Here is an 18,128-nt window from a genome sequence, read left to right as displayed (position 1 = left end):
ATTATCTGTTATCTGATACAGTATAGAACATCACTCTGGGAATCTTCTGGAAGTGAGTCTATAATGTTTTGTTTTATTTCCTGAGAACTATTAGATTTGTTTGATGAACTGTGACCTTCACTACGAGGTCCCAGCATCTGTGGTCCATACCGAAGAACCAAGCAAGAACTAGAGGTCATTCTAGTCAACCAACAATCATAAACATATCAGATTTCTGACGTATTTGGTAAAGCTATTTTTAACTAACTAATTTTATATCAAGAACATTTCACAATTTGCATGCAACCAAGTTACACAATTTTCTCAGTTATAAAAATGTAACATGCAAGAAAAAGCATAATTTGGAAACTAGCTACAACATGGAAGATACATTTCAGGTATTTTAGTTTCTCAATTTTTATACAAAGTGTAGTCATGACATTTTTCAAACTCAACATCCGCTTAACCCTGTTACACAGATCTATCAAAATGATCAAATATATATATATATTTTTTAAATTTTCAGTCAATGGCTTCCGTCAACTGTTATCAACATTCTTCAAAATATCTTATTTTGCGTTCAACAAAATAAAGAAACTCATTCAGGTTTGGAACAACTTGAGGAGGAGTAAATGATAGAATTTTCAAATTAGGGTAAACTCACTTGAAATGTCTTGTCAAACAGTTGTTTAAATATTTAAAGAAACAGTTCATTTAAAATAGAAGTCCATTCTCCAATGTGGTCTTTCTAAATATAAACTCTAAAAGGACACATATCTTATGCAAGACACTGACAACTAAAGAAAATTAATACATCATTTGTTATTCTGAGATCATTATGCATGTGATTATGAGCACAATAATTTCAGATTCATTGACTCATAATAACCCATCTCACCATGGTGAAATGCAGTTGCTGTTGTTGATTGATTGTTTCAAAATTCCCCCTATCAAACGACCTTTAGACTCAAAGAATACTTATAAGGTTTCAGCTCCTGGTAGATGCATTTACTTCGGACTTGACCACCATAGTGAATTACAGTGTGTGAGGTTTGCTCTCTCTGTCAGAAGTCAGTTTTGTCCTAAGCGGGCATCCTTACGAGCAGCCGGTGAGTAGATTGCGATGCGATGCATTATTATGTTTTTTCCTCTTATTTGCCTTCATTTGTTGTATCAGATGATAAACGTTCGTAATACTTAGTTACGACCAGTAAGTAGTCAGTCCTGACATCGTGTTTTAAAGATTTCCAAACAGGCTTCCTGTGTCATTAAATCAATTGTCCTTGTGATACAGTTTGTCTTTTTTATGCATTTTTTTTCTTCATATATCGAATCGTCATATATGCGCTAGTATTGTATACTTAAGTTGGCACGGTCATATAAAATGCATTTTGTTTATGTTTCATTGTCCTCGGTCACTCATTTAAATGTCGTGCCCTACTTTTGCAGTACAATTGCAAACGCAAACGCGCTCCGCAATGTCCGTATGACAAAAACACTTTAGTTTGGTTATTTTGTATTGTCCACAACACATTAGCTGTGTCCCAACTGATAATGCAACTATAACTCATTTGTTTTGCTGCCGTCATCCAATATTACGTAAGTGCTGCCGGGGCACCATATGATGACGTAACCGCTCTCCTTGATGTTTGAGTTTAATGTCAAAAGTGATTTAAAGCATTGAAATAGCCAAAAAAGTTTTGTGTTAATAACAAAATAAAGGAAGTTTCTTACAAAATACTTAACAGAATTTATCCTGCTAAGCATGTTTTGGAAAGATTTAAGCTTATTTCATAGCTACCTGTGAATGTTGTGCACTAGACTTTGAATGTATTTACTCAAGATTATTTTGGAAAGATTTAGAAACTTTTATTAATAGAAAACTGAAGTGTATGATAGAATTTTGTGTATTTAGTGTGCTTTTCTATACTCAGAATGACCATTTGGAATGTAAAGAACAACATATTATACAGTTATTTATTTTATTAGGAAAATACCATATACATAAAAAGAAGTGGGCTCAATGCAAACCAATTTTTTCACATTTTAAAAATTACTAAATTATATTAAAATCTTTTGGAACAAACTAAAAACAAAAAAGCGCTGAAAACATGCTTTGAAAGCACTGGATTGTATAACATCTATGTTATTATCATTTGTTTATTTAGATTTTTTTGTTTCTTATTTCCCGGCAGCTAATGTTAATGTGAATAATAAATAAATAAAGCTCATTTAATATTTAAAAAAAAAAGGTCAAAAGTCATATTGTGCTTTCCAATTTTCTGTGATTTTGCTTTTCATTTCTTTTTGCATATGGACAATATTTTATGTTATTTTCTTCTGTTGTTATTATATTAACAAGTCAAGTCAAGTTTATTTGTATAGCGCTTTTCACAATACAGATTGTATCAAAGCAGCTTCACAGTATTAAATTAAAGTAATACAACAAAGTTTGTTTCAAGAGGAATTTGTTGATTGATAAAATTAGATTAAATATCCCCAAAATATCCCCAACTGAGCAAGCCAAAGGCAACAGTGGCAAGGAACCGAAAAACTCCATCAAGTGACCTAATGGTGTCCTAAAACTCCATCAGGTGACCTAATGGAGAAAAAAAACCTTGGGAGAACCCAGGCTCAGTCGGGGGCCAGTTCTCCTCTGGCATTTATGAGCTAGAGGACGGATTGTAGTTTGAACTGTAGGATTATATGAATGCCTGGCTGAAGAGATGAGACTTTAATCTAGTTTTAAACTGGGAGAGCGAGTCTGAGCAACGAACAGTATCAGGAAGACTATTCCAGAGTTTTGGAGCCAAATGTGAAAATGGATTTGGATTATAGCGCGATGGATTATAGGGTGATAGAAGATCCATTAAATAGACTGGAGCTAAGCCGTTTAGGGCTTTATAAGTCAGTAGCAATATCTTATAATTAATACGGAGCATTATAGGTAACCAATGCAGTGATGATAAAATCGGTGTTATATGATAATATTTTCTTGATCTCGTAAGAACTCTAGCGGCGGCATTTTGGACTAACTGTAGCTTGTTTATTGAGGATGCAGGACAACCAGCTAATAAAGCATTACAGTAATGCTTTATTAGCTGGTTGTCCTGCATCCTCAATAAATAAAACATTTTATGTTGCTATTTATTTTTTAAGTGGTATAACTGGCTGGCCATTTAAATAAAGAAAAGTCTTATAAAACCCTGAAAAGAAATGTAATAGTTAAACAATATGAAGTATAGTAAAATATAGAAAAATTGTTTAATGTGTTTATTTATGTCAATCAACATTTATTAATTTAGCAGATGATTTTATATATTGTGACTAATATTGATATATATATATATATATACACAAATTTGAGTGTGTGTGTGTGTGTGTGTGTGTACACAAATGAGATCGCAGAGACCATTAGCGTATTACTAAAAAACATGGCATTACATTTGCAGTCCGCTGGTCTTGGTGTGGCGTCTCTGCTCTTCTCAGCATGAATATTTCTGAGCCGTATGAACCGGTCCAGTACCACTGGTTCTTCAACAAGCAGGTGGACTCCAAGGACACCTGGCTACCCTTCAGCAGAGAAGACTCACAGCAACTGGAGGATGCTCACAGTCGAGGTCTTCCATTGTCTCCTTCTGGATACTTTAAAACCTATTGGTTGCATCTGCTGAAAGTATAGTTAGTTTATTAGCACAAGTACAAATGTATGTTTTGAATGATAACCACGAGATCTGGTTTGTTTGCAGTGGGGAAAAGTGAAAAGGATGAAGTGGTAGTGGCTACAGAAGGAAGACGGTATGACGTCAGGCTATGTGAAAGAAAGCGTTACTCTGTGTATTGGGAACAGAAGCCCACCGAGGTCAGACGATGCTCCTGGTTCCACAAAGGCAGCAAAGAAGTGAGCTACACTCCCTACAGCGAGGAACTCAGTGATTACCTAGAGGTGAGATGCACAGATTTTCTTGAATAAATTAAATTTGTACAGTTTTTTAATACTTAATACTTTTTCTTTATTCAAAAACAGGACGCCTATATGATTGCAGTTACGCTGGATGAATGGAAGAGGAATTTGGAGCTCCCAACTGGGGAAACTGTGATCCTTCACAATCCAAAGGTACTATTTAAATGTAAAGCTCATGGAAAATGGACACTTTTCTCTTCTCAAGTTACATTTTGTCTCTCTCACTGCTTTACATCAGCTGATGACACAGTATCCCAGTGGTTGCAAGGACTTTCCCCCTTCCCCATCTGAACGAACTCAACCCGTAACTCTAAAGAGAGGAGTTGAGAATATTCCAGTAGAGATACCAGAGGGTAAGTGCAGTTCCCTAAAACTCTGTTTAAAATATTACAGTGTTACTAGTTACTTGTTACATGTTTCCGACACAAATGCACTTCCAAATGGTATAAAATACCTAATTTTGGCCAATTTCTAAAGCAGAAATACTCATAGCCTTAATGTAGACAGTCCCAGAATGCATTGTCATAAGCTCATCCAAGATGGCTAGTATGAAGAGAGAAATGTAGACAACAAATATTCTTATTTCATTCAATACTGAAAAGATGCATAAAAAGTTAAATAACTGAAAATTGACAATTTTGCCCAATATTAGTGTGCTGTGTTTTGTTTTGATTATTTTTGACTTTTAAAGTCACATTGTAAAAAGAAATTCTGGAATGTTGGACACTTCATGAACTCAATTGCCGCTGCTTTCCTTATGTAGAGGACAGAGAGGGGCTATTTGACTTTTATGGTTAATGACAATTTAACCTTAAAATGTATACACTAGAGTCGACGATATGTATGAATTGCATATGTGCATCGTGTGTCATTTTGTTAGCTCAGCAACCTTCTATCATCAAACTCTGGAGTATTTCACATAATATTTGTGTGAGCTGGGTAGTTTTATGTGTATTAAAGTATCATACTGTTAGCATAGGAACATGCTAACATCAAACTCTGCACTCAATATTTGTTTAGCCTTAGTTATGTATTTTTATGCGTATTAAAGTATCACACTGTTAGCATAGGACTATGATAACATCGAACTCTATTGGACTATTTCACCTAATATTTCTGTAAACTGTGTAGTTTTATGCGTGTTAAAAGGTGCGTTCACACCATGTCAGAATTACCCTAATTATGAGATTCTGACCTCGTACAGCTACGAAAATAAACCATGGTTTTATTTGATCCGAGTCCGAGAACAGAACGTTGCGTGTTGTCATCTCGAAATTATGGTTATTACGACATGGCGTGAACCCTGCACAGGTATCACATTGTTAGCTTAGCAACATGCTAACATCAAACTCATTTCATCTGAGTCTCTCCTGTTCACTTTAATTAGGATGCTGCCTTAGATTTTTGAATGGTTAAAGCTCAAGCATGGCTTAGGGTTAGTGGTTTGAAATGTTTTTTAGCTAACAATATCAGTCTTTTGATATATTTTCTTGCTGTGTTTCTGTAGGAGAACCAGAGATAGTAGACCACCTGGTGTTCATGGTTCACGGTATCGGTCCGGCCTGTGACATACGTCTCCGTGGCATTGTCCAGTGTGGTGAGCCTTTATCATCTAAAACTAAAAATGAACACTTCTTCCCAATATGTTGGATTGTTTAGCAACTATCGAGCAGTTCACAAGCCACGTTTATGGCACTCAATGCTCCATATTATTGTACCATGTTTTTTTTTTTTTTTAATCCTTCTGACATGTTTTTCCCCATTCCCTGCTGCAGTTAATGAATTTCGAAACGCCTCCAACGGCCTCTTAAACAGCCACTTCAGGCAGAGTGAGGACTTGTGCATCATTGGAAGGGTTGAGTATCTTCCAGTCAACTGGCACAAAGTCTTACATGGAGAAACTACAGGAGTTGACAAGTAAGACGTTTCTCTCTCTCTCTCTCTCTCTCTCTCTCTCTCTCTCTCTTGTGTGTGTGTGTGTGTGTGTGGAGAAAACCCACATACATCTTTTACTGTTTTATTTCTATTTTAAATAGAGACATTGAGAGAATCACACTGCCTAGCATTAGCCGTCTGCGTCAGTTCAGCAACGACACCGTGCTGGACCTTTTCTTCTACAATAGTGCCACATACTGCCAGACGATTGTGGATACAGTGGCCTCTGAGATCAACCGTCTCCACAGCCTCTTCCTTCAGAGGAATCCACACTTCACAGGACACGTTTCCTTGGTTGGACACAGCCTCGGTACGTAACTGTGCATTTCAGAACAGAGTTGCTGTTTTGGTTTGGTGACATAATAATAACCAATACTTACGGACAGTACAGTGTTTCATGTTTAAAGTTCTTCCAATAATGTGTATTGTTTTATACAGGCTCATTGATCCTGTTTGATCTCCTGACCAATCAAGAGACAAGTGCAGATGCCACAGCTCATGAGGTTTGCACCAGTGTTGCTATTGTTAACTGAAACTAATTGAATAAAGCTTGAATATAATTTAAATAATGTATAAAAAAATTGAAATGTTCCCTGGCCAACTCACTGAAATAAAAGACTGAATTACTTCATTTATAAATAAGGAAGTACTAAAATGATTAAACTTAAACTGAAATAAAAATAAATTAAAGCTATTTAGAAATAAAAATAATTAATTAATGATAATAATAGTATATAAATAATGTTAAAATAACACTGGTTTGTCATAATAGTAGTGCTGTCAAAACGATTAATCGCATCTAACAAAAGTGTGTGTGTGTGTGTGTGTGTGTGTGTGTGTGTGTGTAATATATATATATGTGTATATATATATATATATGTGTGTGTGTGTGTGTATATGTATTTGTGTGTGTGAATATACACACACATTATACATTTGCAAACTTGTTTTAATCACATGTTAGATATGATTAATCGATTAAACCTTTGTCATCATATATAATAAAATTATTTAGAAATAAACATTAATGTTTCAATTTGAATGCTTATTGTCAAGTCAAGTTTATTTGTATAGCGCTTTTCACAATACAGATTGTATCAAAGCAGCTTCACAGTATAAAATTAAAATAATACAACAAAGTTTGTTTCAAGAGGAATTTATTGATTGATCAAATTAAATTAAATATCCCCAAAATATCCCCAACTGAGCAAGCCAAAGGCAACAGTGGCAAGGAACCGAAAAACTCCATCAAGTGACCTAATGGTGTCCTAAAACTCCATCAGGTGACCTAATGGAGAAAAAAAAACCTTGGGAGAACCCAGGCTCAGTCGGGGGCCAGTTCTCCTCTGGCATTTATGAGCTAGAGGCCGGATTGTAGTTTGAACTGTAGGATTATAAGAATGCCTGGCTGAAGAGATGAGACTTTAATCTAGTTTTAAACTGGGAGAGCGAGTCTGAGCAACGAACAGTATCAGGAAGACTATTCCAGAGTTTTGGAGCCAAATGTGAAAATGCTCTCCCTCCTTTAGTGGTTCTGGATATCCTAGGTATGACCAAAAGCCTTGAATTTAGTGATCTTAAAGAGCGCGATGGATTATAGGGCGATAGAAGATCCGTTAAATAGACTGGAGCTAAGCCGTTTAGGGCTTTATAAGTCAGTAGCAATACCTTGTAATTAATACGGAACTTTATAGGTAACCAATGATTGTCTACAGTAAACATTGTCTATAGTTTGAGAAACATAACTTCCAGGTTTCTGGACATTAAGGGTGAATTTTAACATGTGGCTAATAAAAAGTAACTACTTATTATTGTTAGATAAGATTATATATTTTTCTGTAAATAAATGTTAGATTAATCCAGCATGTGCATTACTTTTTGACTTGTCTAATAAATAATTAAAATAAATAATCCCCCCCCCCCCCAAAAAAAAAGAAAAAAAAAAATCTTTCCGCTTTTGCACTTTACTATGCCTTTTTTTTTTTTTTTTAATAGAGCAGAGGTATCCTATTGCTTTTATAGATTTCAAAGAATATAAGTGATCAATTGAAGAATGTTTTTGTGGTCTGCACAGCTCCAGGAGGACCCTCATGTTGACACGGGCTGCAGTTCCTATGAGAGTCTGGAGGAGGCGCTGAAGAGCCATGGCTTGGAAGAGCACCTCAATGTCCTGCAGAGAGAACAAGTGGATATGGAGTCTTTGGTCAGTTTTCTGTCCTGAAACACATACCACACATCTTAAAAACACAACACTCCAATTCTTCATTTCACCTTTCCTTGTTCCAATTAAACCGTTTCAGACGCTCTGCTCAGAGAATGACCTAAAAGATATCGGACTACCCCTTGGTCCTCGCAAGAAATTGATGGACTGTGTCAAGAAATGGAAGGTAATTCCTGAAATTCCTTCTAGCCTTGTTGGCTCATGATAGAAGTGGAAAGGTTTGCAATGTAGCTTAATTGTGTGAAGCTTCCTCTCCACACCCAGCAATGGAAGGGAAGACCGATAAGAGTCCATTGTTTTAGATCGGAATGTTTGTTTTAATGTAATTTCTTCTTGAATATCCAACAGAACTCCAGAATCGGAAGTGGACATGCAGCCCAAAATAAGACAAACTCCTCAAGTCTAGGGATGAGAAATGCTCATAAACATCAAACCCCCACCACTAGTGCATTTGATTATCAGCATTTTAATGTTGGCATTGGACAAGTAAGTGTTTGTAAATAACTGGCTTTTATTTGAATGTATTTTAAATATATATTACTTTTATTCCTGTGATCAAAGCTGAATTTTCAGCATCATCACTCCAGTCTTCAGTGTCACATAATCCTTCATAAACCAATCTATTATGCTGTATATAATATACAACTATTTATTTACAAATTTTTCTGTATGTGCCTCCAAGTTAAGGCTATTGTAGTCTCTTGAATCTCCATTAGTATGAGTAGAAACATCTTAAGAATTCAAATGATTTCACTGTTTAAGTTACAGTGGCCAAATAACTTGTTCTTTATTCTGCAGGTATCCATTGACTATCCTCAGTTAGCCTTTCATCCTCAGGCTTTCTTTGCTGTTGGTTCACCCATAGGAATGTTTTTAACTGTTAGAGGTCTGAAGAGGATTGATCCTAACTACTGCTTCCCTACCTGCAAAAGTTTCTACAACGTCTTCCATCCAGTAAGACACGCTCCAAAACACTGACTGAGAACCATATATCTTCCTTAGAGCCATGTTCTTAAACCTTGAATGTAATCTGTGCAGTTTGACCCAGTGGCGTATCGGATCGAGCCCATGCTTGTGCCTCAAGACGTGGACTTGCCACCAATGTTGATACCCCATCATAAAGGCAGAAAGAGGATGCACCTCGGTATTTCACATCACTTTATGGAACGAAATCCATAGTTTTTATATTCAAAAATGTCTCTGAGGCTAACGAAATGTCTTTGATGCCTACAGAACTCAAAGAAGGGTTGACTCGAGTCAGTTCTGATTTACTGGGATCCCTACGAATGGTTTGGCAGAGCATTTCTCAGGTCCCATCGCCAGCGCTCGCAGAGGGTGGACTCAGTTCCATGACCCCTACTGATGAAGCAGAAGGTATCGAAATACACTTTTACTATTCAGATATTTATAAAAAATCCACTTCAGATTTTGAATGTCCCATCTCACATTTGAATATGTGTGGTGCAGTATCACCAATGGAGCGCGAGCAGAGGAACTTCAAGGTGGGAATGTTGAATCGTGGGCGACGTATTGACTTTGTTCTTCAGGAGACACCAATTGAAAGTTTCAATGAGTACCTGTTTGCTATACAGAGCCATCTGTGCTACTGGTAAGAGAAAATCTTTCATGATACCATTCATTCATGTATATATCATTCATATGTGTATGTGCTCCGAAATAAATACTTCTCCGTTTGGTTTGCAGGGAGTCAGAAGATACTGCTCTGTTGGTTCTGAAAGAGATTTATGGAAATATTCCAGTTGGATGTGCTCCTTTATAAATGGTATATACCTTTTGTATAGTACTGACAAGTTTTAATGCCAGTCCAGTCCACAGTGAGTCGATTCTCTCCACACATGTTAACCAGCCAATTAACTACCTAAAAAAATAAGGTTACACTTTATTTTAAGGTGTCATTGTTATTAAAATATATTTAAGTACTGAGTAATATTAAGCAACTACATGTACTTACTATAGGGTTAGGGTAGGATTAGGATTTGGTTGAGGGTTAATTGCATGTAATTATGCATAATTTGCTGTTACTACTATGGTCAGTACATGTAACATATGTAACAAGGACAATGTAAAATAAAATGTTACCAAAAATAATCAAGAATTTGGAGTCCCAATTGAACTGTTGCCAGGTATTAGGATATTGTTGCAGTATTCTCAAGGCAGGCTTTGAGACATTTGATCCACACAATACCCTTTTGTGCACTAATGTGCTTTGTAAAGAAACTGTTATCTAATGTATACTTAATTAGCTTGGGTCAGTGTTTTCTAATTGTTGATTAATTCATATTGTGTATTCATAATGTTATATTATTATTATTATTAAATTCATTACCCAAAATCTTTTTTGTGATGCCTGTATCTGTGTCTCAGATTCGATTCAGTTGTTATACATTCTTCAGATACCAGCACTGTGTCTTTAAGGCAGAATTCAGATCATAACCACCGGGAAGTTCGTTCATTTCCCATTTATCCGTCTGGAATAGTGCGCCACACATTACAAAACATCCTCTTTCCACACAGAGTCATGAACTGCCCTCCCATCCTCCGCCAAGAGGTCCACACACAGCCAATGAACACAACAGCATTACTGCCGTCAGGATTTACGAGTCCGTCTCTTTAAATGTAGAAGTTCCACTACTTGAGAATATTCAAACTGTTTATTAAGAAGACTTGAAAAACGAAGTTTGCATGAAGATGCCCAGCCTGTGAAAAAACATCATAAAAGGTGAGGAAACGCCACAAGAATGTTACAGAAATGTGTCATATTTTTCTTATCTGGAGGGGAATTAAAACTCCTGCTTGACATGATGCGCGCTAGAGTTTACGCACGCTGCTCACGAGTCAGAATAGTTCGCCTGTCAGAACAGAATTTGCTCTCAGTCGAACAAACTCTCAACAGTTCCATAGCAGTCCATTACACCAAATTGAAGGGTTAAACCATTAATTTTAGAATGTTCGCTTTTCAACATTTGAACGCCTCGCTTTTTTGAGGAGAATCTTTTCATGAATCAGTTGAACCTCTGTCAAGTAGCCTGTGTCTGATCGTAAGCCAGAGATAGTGACATTTGTATGTGCATGCCGTAAAAAGGCGAAATCGTTTTTTTTAAAAAACTAGTTCATTAAAACCAACTGTTCGCGGGATGAGTCGCCTACTTCCAATAATTGACGAATCATTGACAAATCACGGAAGCCTTTTGCGCTTTGTTTAGCAGGGCTGGAGTATCCAAACTCGGTCCTGGAGGCAAGTAAATAATGACAGATTTTTTTATTTTTATTATCATTATTATTATATTTATAACATTCTATGAAACATCAATGGAATGCTTAAATAAGTATTATTTTCTGATAAGGAGATTCAGGTGGGTTTTCACCGGTTCAGTCACTTCGTTTAGTCTCCAGTTGTTCATTTATTCAAAGTTAATTTATTCAAATGCTATTCATATTCATATTGTTTCTCATATAGGCCTAGACTTTGTTCTAGGCTAAAGATTTTATATCAGAATGCTTTATAGACTTCCATAGGAACATATTTGTTTTCTTGGCTAAACTTCAGTCATCCTTTTTTCTTAAAAAAATAAAATAAAAATCGAATCCAAACTTGGCCAGGTGCTGTTGTTTTCACAAGTATGCCATGGTCCCCTCATTATATGGTCTCCACCTGGTTAATGCGACTTACACACATCAGTGCACAAATGTTATAATCCTACTGTAGTTGAAGTCCTGTTCCTTTCATAGTCACATGGTTGACCAATTCATGGAAACGTAAATACCCGCATCATCTTTGATGATCAGGGTTGGAAACTTTATATGAGCTATGCCGAAGGAAATGGAGAGCTGAATTGTCTCATTACCAAGTCAGTCACATGTGTTAACCACATGAGAGAACTGACCTCTACATTGAAGTCAGTAGGCTACTGTAAGTGTGTCTCATCCACCAAAGCAAAGGTCAGTTCACCCTCTAGACCAGTGGTTCTCAACCTCTCCTGCAGGGACCCCCTGACAGGCCATGTTTCTGTTTTAACCCTGAAATGGCACACCTGATTCAATTAATTAAAGGCTTAATGAGTAGTTGACTAATTGATTAATTGACTAATTCCTACTCTTCCTACTCTAATAAATACTCATTAATTGAATCAGGTGTGCCATTTCAGGGTTAAAACAGAAACATGGCCTGTCAGGGGGTCCCTGCAGGAGAGGTTGAGAAACACTGCTCTAGACTCATACAAAGAAAGACATACAAGTCCCCAAACTGCCCACATTCGGAAAGCTTTAATCAGAGACCCTCCAGTTTGTAGAAAGACTCACTGTTGGCAGATGTTTTTCACAATGCTGAGGCACTGAATCAAGATGTGAAAATCGGTATTTTACAAAAATATAAAGTTATAAATGTCTAGCTCGTGGTTTTCAGAAACAACTAAGTGACCAGCTGGCTCAAAAAGACCTTTGCATGTAGATTGCATCATCTTGGCTTGGTGTTCTCTTTCTTTCTGGTATTTCCAAGTTTCTTGAGGCTGAAGGGTGAGGTCACACCTAAAAAACTCTCATTGCTTGGAAATGTGGAGTCTTGTGCCCATCAGTTGAGTTAAAATGCTGGAGGGTAAAACTTCTAGCCTTCTGAATCAGTATCTATCTGTCATGTTCAGATACTTGGATCTGGACCCCTACAGTGTGCAGTGGACTATGTAATCGTCCCTTGTGGAAGAAGGATGTGGAAATATGTTGAGTCAACAATGGGAAGTTTCGCAGGCTGAGATCACTCATGGTTCTGTGCCTCTGAAAAGATTGTAGATACAATTCACTGAGACCCGACTGAAGAGAATTTCTCATGTTCCGCACGCTCTAGCTCTAGTTCTGCTTGTTGCACGGCAACTATGTAAATACATGTAAGCACATGCTAGCTGTGTCTCATTTGGCCACATACGTCATCAAGGATGTCTCATTTTAGAAAAGAAACCATTATAAATTTGACTTATTCCTAGTGAAGCATAAATAATTGCTGCCGACAAATGCGACCCCTGCAGCTTCAAAATGAGACACAGCAGCGGCACAGCAGCTGTGTCTTACTTTTGAATTTTCTTCAGCGTGTTTTTTGGTTATTATTTTCTTAAGAACATTAAAATGGTTGTCTTTATGTGGTTAAAATGTGGGGTCATCTGAGTGCAGCAGAAATTGTCTTTCCAAGTATTCTTCATGTCCATCCGCCATATGTGCTTTGAAGGATTCTCTATAATGAGGTTTTCTGGCATCATACATTCTTTGTCTATTTGCTCTCCCCCACCACAAGAGGGCAGTCTTTACCAGATTGTGTCATTACCACTTTACTAAAAGCTTCTGGTAATACATGCACATGCCAAATTTTTTTGAATTTTAATTCTTTTAAAGTCACCATGAAATCAAAATGAACATGTTTGTTTTTATGCAATATTACAGTGTTTAGTAGGCTGTTTATTAGGCTATAAATGATTTATCCATGCACATAATTTTACTTTTACAAAGAAGTTACTAGCGGCCACAATTGTGACATCGATATCATGGGGAAAAACTGCCATATCAATATTTTTTTAATATGATCTCATAATTTGGCAGCAGGTATATGAGGCTGTTGTTACTTTAAGACAGTGACAGCAGCCTGTTACTGCGTTTTCTTTCTCAACTGTTTATGTTCCCTTAAAGGTGACTTACATCTTGTGAAAAGGAGCATAATATATCTATGGTGTGCCCAGAATATGTCTGTGAAATTTCAGCTCAAAATACCCCCCAGATAATTTATTATAGCTTGTCAAAGTTGCCTTTTTTTGGGTGTGACCAAAATCGCGCCGTTTTTGTGTGTGTCCCTTTAAATGCAAATGAGTTGCTGCTCCCCGCCCCGTTCAGAAGACTGCCGATCCTTTAAAGGAGACATATCATGCTTTTAAATCATTCCTTTTTACATATAAATCATACATTTGTGGTCTATATAAAGCAGAACTGCAATACTTGGGTCTGAATTCCTCATTATTATAGCTCCACAGGGCCATTTTTTACCCCTTTTCTGATGTGCGTCTGAGAGCAACTCGTTTTGGTGCGGTCTCTTTAAATGCAAATGAGACACTTCATACCCCGCTCCCTCTCCAGGTTGCAGAGGTGACACTCGGTTCAACTCCACCCCGTTCGGCCATTTTTGTAGTTTGATAGCAGAGATGCGATTATCTAGCGGCACAGAAACTTTTGGACATCCAAGATTTGTGTCAACACAGAAAACATTTCATCATTGGTTAGTTTTTTCGTTTTATTAAAGTGTTGTTTTATGTCAGCTTAATGCCCGGAACGCTTTTCAGAAAAGATAAGGCAACTTATTTAGCACAATTCACACGGTAATTCAGGAAAAAAAAATCTCTGAATGCTCCACATGAAACTTTGGTCTTCCGACCTTTTACCACCGTGTCGATTTATTTTGATTAATATGTGCAAGGGAGAGAGAGCAAGACAGCGCTTAGTTTGGAGATGGTGAATTCTTGTTTACACTTTCGCCTGGCTCCGAAGAGAGAGAGCGCGCGCGCGACCGGGTCTCTCTCTCTGCTCGTTCTTTCAGTTAAACATGCGCCCTGTCACAAGCGCAGCAGTTCATCTACATTACTCACTGATCAAATAAGACTTTGGCGGGACAAAAAATCGCTTTGGCGGGCGCTAAAACAAGTTCAATGCAGGAAAAAACCCTGTTGTTGCTGAAGTAGTTATCCTTGAAGTGCTTCGCGCACACAAAAATGACTTTACCCACAGATGTGGGTACATTTCCGTGAAAAATAAAACTCAACCAGGCACTTCGAAGAGGTTCTGATGCTGGGAGACGGTGTAATGAAGCGTGTGGGTTACTACATCCAACAACCGAACATTTTAACTTACCCTCTCGTAACTTCTGCATCCTTGAGCTTGGACTACAAAATCACAGCGAGAAATAAAAATGGAGGATTGCTCGAAGTGTTGGGCCAGGAGTCGATGTCCTTATTTGGCAGTTCCGCTGCAAATACTGTGACGTTATTGTTCAAAAAACGTAATAGAGAATAGAAAAATCGGAACAGGTTGCAAAATATGACCAAAACAGAATATAAAGATATCAACGAAGCACCTGAAGAGACTAATTTAAACTTTTCTGTATTTCTAAACACTCCAAATATACAACAAAATGCATTTAAGGGCTAAAAAAATAGGATTTAGCATGATATGTCCCCTTTAAACGAGCTTCGGATACTCCAGCAATAACATACGCGAATTTCAGTCAAATCTCAGAAATAACCCGTAGCAGAGTGCAGCCTTGCGGAGAGACTCAGGAAGAGTTTCAACTTTTAGACGCACCTGGACGTTTCTGAATGGTTAATGGATACACAGATGTAGTTGTTGTGGAGTTACATTGATTAATCTCATCGATTTGCATGTAGGCCTACTGTCATGTTTAACTTTTACACAAGTTGACAGTTCCCTGAGGTCCTTACAAGACAGCCGTGAAATTTTTTGGTCAAATAGTGTTCTGTGCTCATCTGTGATGCAACGACAGAACAGTTTGCATGCTTTGCTCCAACTTTTGCCATTGCATTATAACTGGTTTTGGCTTTGCGAATGCAAAACCAAATGGCGGCGCCGCGGGTGGAAATGTGCAGATTAAGTGGCCGTAATATTATAATACATTTACATTTAGTCATTTAGCAGACGCCTTTATCCAAAGCGACTTACAAATTAGGACTAATTTAAGCGAGTCATCATAAAGAGGCAAAAAACAACAACAACACAAGAAGTGCTCAAAATACGAAGTTCAGGTATTATTCAGAGTAGCATAAGCCTGATAAGCGATGTTTCAAAGGGAAAAACATCTTTTTTTTTCTTTTTTTTTTATGAGGTTAAGTGCTCACGGAAGAGATGGGTTTTTAGCTGTCTTTTGAATGTTGTCAGGGATTCTGCATTCCGGATGAGGGTGGGGAGAGCGTTCCACCAGCATGGAACTGTGAATGAGAATGTTCTGGAAAATGATTTTGTGGCTTTCTGCGATGGAACCACGAGACGTCGCTCGTTGACCGATCGTAGGTGTAGGTAGGGATGTAGACTCGTAGGAGTGAGTGAAAGTAGGAGGGAGCTGAGCCTGTGATGGATCTGTAAGCAAGCGTCAATGCCTTGAACTTGATGCGAGCAGCGAGAGGTAGCCAGTGTAGAGAGATGAACAGAGGAGTGACGTGGGCCCTTTTGGGCTCGTTGAAGACAAGACGAGCTGCAGCATTCTGGATCATCTGTAGGGGTTTGATTGCACATGCTGGAAGTCCAGCCAGAAGGGCATTGCAGTAGTCAAGCCTAGAGATGACCAGGGCCTGGACGAGAAGTTGTGTTGCATGCTCATTTAGGAAAGGCCGGATCTTCCTGATGTTGTGCAGTGCAAACCTGCAAGATCGAGCTGTCTTTGAAATGTGGTCTGTGAAGGTCAGCTGGTCATCAAACATTACTCCAAGATTTCTGACCGATCTTGATGGGGTGATTAATGATGATTCTAGCTGGATGGTGAAGTCGTGCTGTAGAGACGGATTGGCAGGGAGGACGAGAAGCTCAGTCTTTGCCAGGTTGAGCTGCAGGTGATGTTCCTTCATCCATGTCGAGATGTCCGCCAGACAGCTTGAGACCCATGCAGCTACTGTGGGATCATCTGGTTGAAATGAGAGGAAGAGCCATCAGCAGAAGTGTCATCAGCATAGCAGTGGTAGGAAAAACCGTGTGCCTGTATGATGTGTCCCAGTGATGTGGTGTAGATGGAGAAGAGGAGGGGACCAAGAACTGAACCCTGGGGAACCCCTGTGGTCAGCTGATGTGCCCTGGATACCTCGCCTCTCCATGCGACCTTGAAGGACCTACCTGTGAGATAGGACTCAAACCAGTGGAGTGAAGTTCCTGTGATGCCCAGTGATGAGAGGGTGGACAGAAGGATCTGATGATTCACAGTGTCGAAGGCAGCAGACAGATCCAGGAGAATGAGGACTGAAGATTTGGAAGCAGCTTTTGCGATCCGTAGGGCTTCTGTGATTGACAGTAGTATAGTCCCCTTCCTACGTCAGAATAATAATAAGATAACAATAATAGATTGTTAACAGTAGATTGTTAAAGATAACAGAACAATAATAAGATCCCCTTCCTACGTCAGAAGGGGAGCGAAATCAGATCGGCTTAATTTTTACCATGCTTGCAGAGAAAGGCTTACCAAAACAGTTACTGGGTTGTCACTTTTCACGTTTTCAGGGTTGGTAGATGCACAGGGGACCCAATTATAGCACTTAAACATGGAAAAAGTCAGATTTTCATGATATGTCCCATTTAAAACATAACTGACTGTGTTTACGTGAAAACTCACCAAGACCAGCATTTTGACATTATTTAACTGTTTAAGCGCAATAACCAGTGAAAAAGAACTTCATTTAGAACTGAGAGGCGGCTTTATGTGCGCACACTTTAGGTGTGAGCACAAAATCTGCGGGAATGGGTAAAATTATGCGCAATACGCGCAAACCCCTGCTGTCACTCACATAAGATCGACCAATAGCAAACCACGACTATTCAACCATTCAATCAATTCCCCATGAACAAAAGTCCCGTCCTACATTTTTCTTGTTCGGGAAGCCTTTGCACTCGGATATATGAAAAGCAAAGAAGAGGAAGATTGGCTGCACCCGAAATCGCATACTTCCCAACTATATAGTGGGCAAAAAACAGTATGTGACAAAAGAAATATGTGCGAATTCACAGTACTCATAAAAGAGTAGGAAAAAAGTACCCTGATGACCTACTTTTTCCGGCAAGATTCTGAAGTGTGCATACGATACGATGGACACTTTACTATCCCATGAGGCCATGGGAGAGGATTTATGAATGACAGTGAAGCGACGTAACTGACGCTGGTAGGTCACATGATAATGAGAACAATGCGAATGTAGTACATCCAGATTACATTCTTACTACACACACTCATACTATATAGAACATACAAATGTTATTCAATACACATAC

At 38.2% G+C, this 18,128-nt stretch overlaps 1 protein-coding gene across 1 annotated transcript; it reads left to right on the top strand.

Annotated features, from left to right (window-relative positions):
* Positions 1-51: 51 nt before the first annotated feature.
* ddhd2 (DDHD domain containing 2) lies at positions 52-9,712 on the top strand (the record flags this gene model as incomplete). The annotated part of the gene is made up of 16 exons (XM_082156917.1): positions 52-1,088; positions 3,432-3,599; positions 3,729-3,925; positions 4,007-4,096; positions 4,182-4,296; positions 5,451-5,540; positions 5,719-5,860; positions 5,980-6,188; positions 6,317-6,381; positions 7,953-8,081; positions 8,179-8,265; positions 8,448-8,585; positions 8,898-9,053; positions 9,138-9,243; positions 9,333-9,473; positions 9,567-9,712. Exons 1-16 carry the CDS (start codon positions 818-820, stop codon positions 9,710-9,712), a joined length of 2,250 nt encoding a protein of 749 aa, XP_082013043.1. The 5' UTR covers positions 52-817.
* Positions 9,713-18,128: the final 8,416 nt, after the last annotated feature.

Source organism: Leuciscus leuciscus (assembly GCF_965113295.1).
Source record: "Leuciscus leuciscus genome assembly, chromosome: 24".
NCBI lineage: Eukaryota > Metazoa > Chordata > Actinopteri > Cypriniformes > Leuciscidae > Leuciscus > Leuciscus leuciscus.
This window is presented reverse-complemented; position numbering and strand designations above follow the sequence as displayed.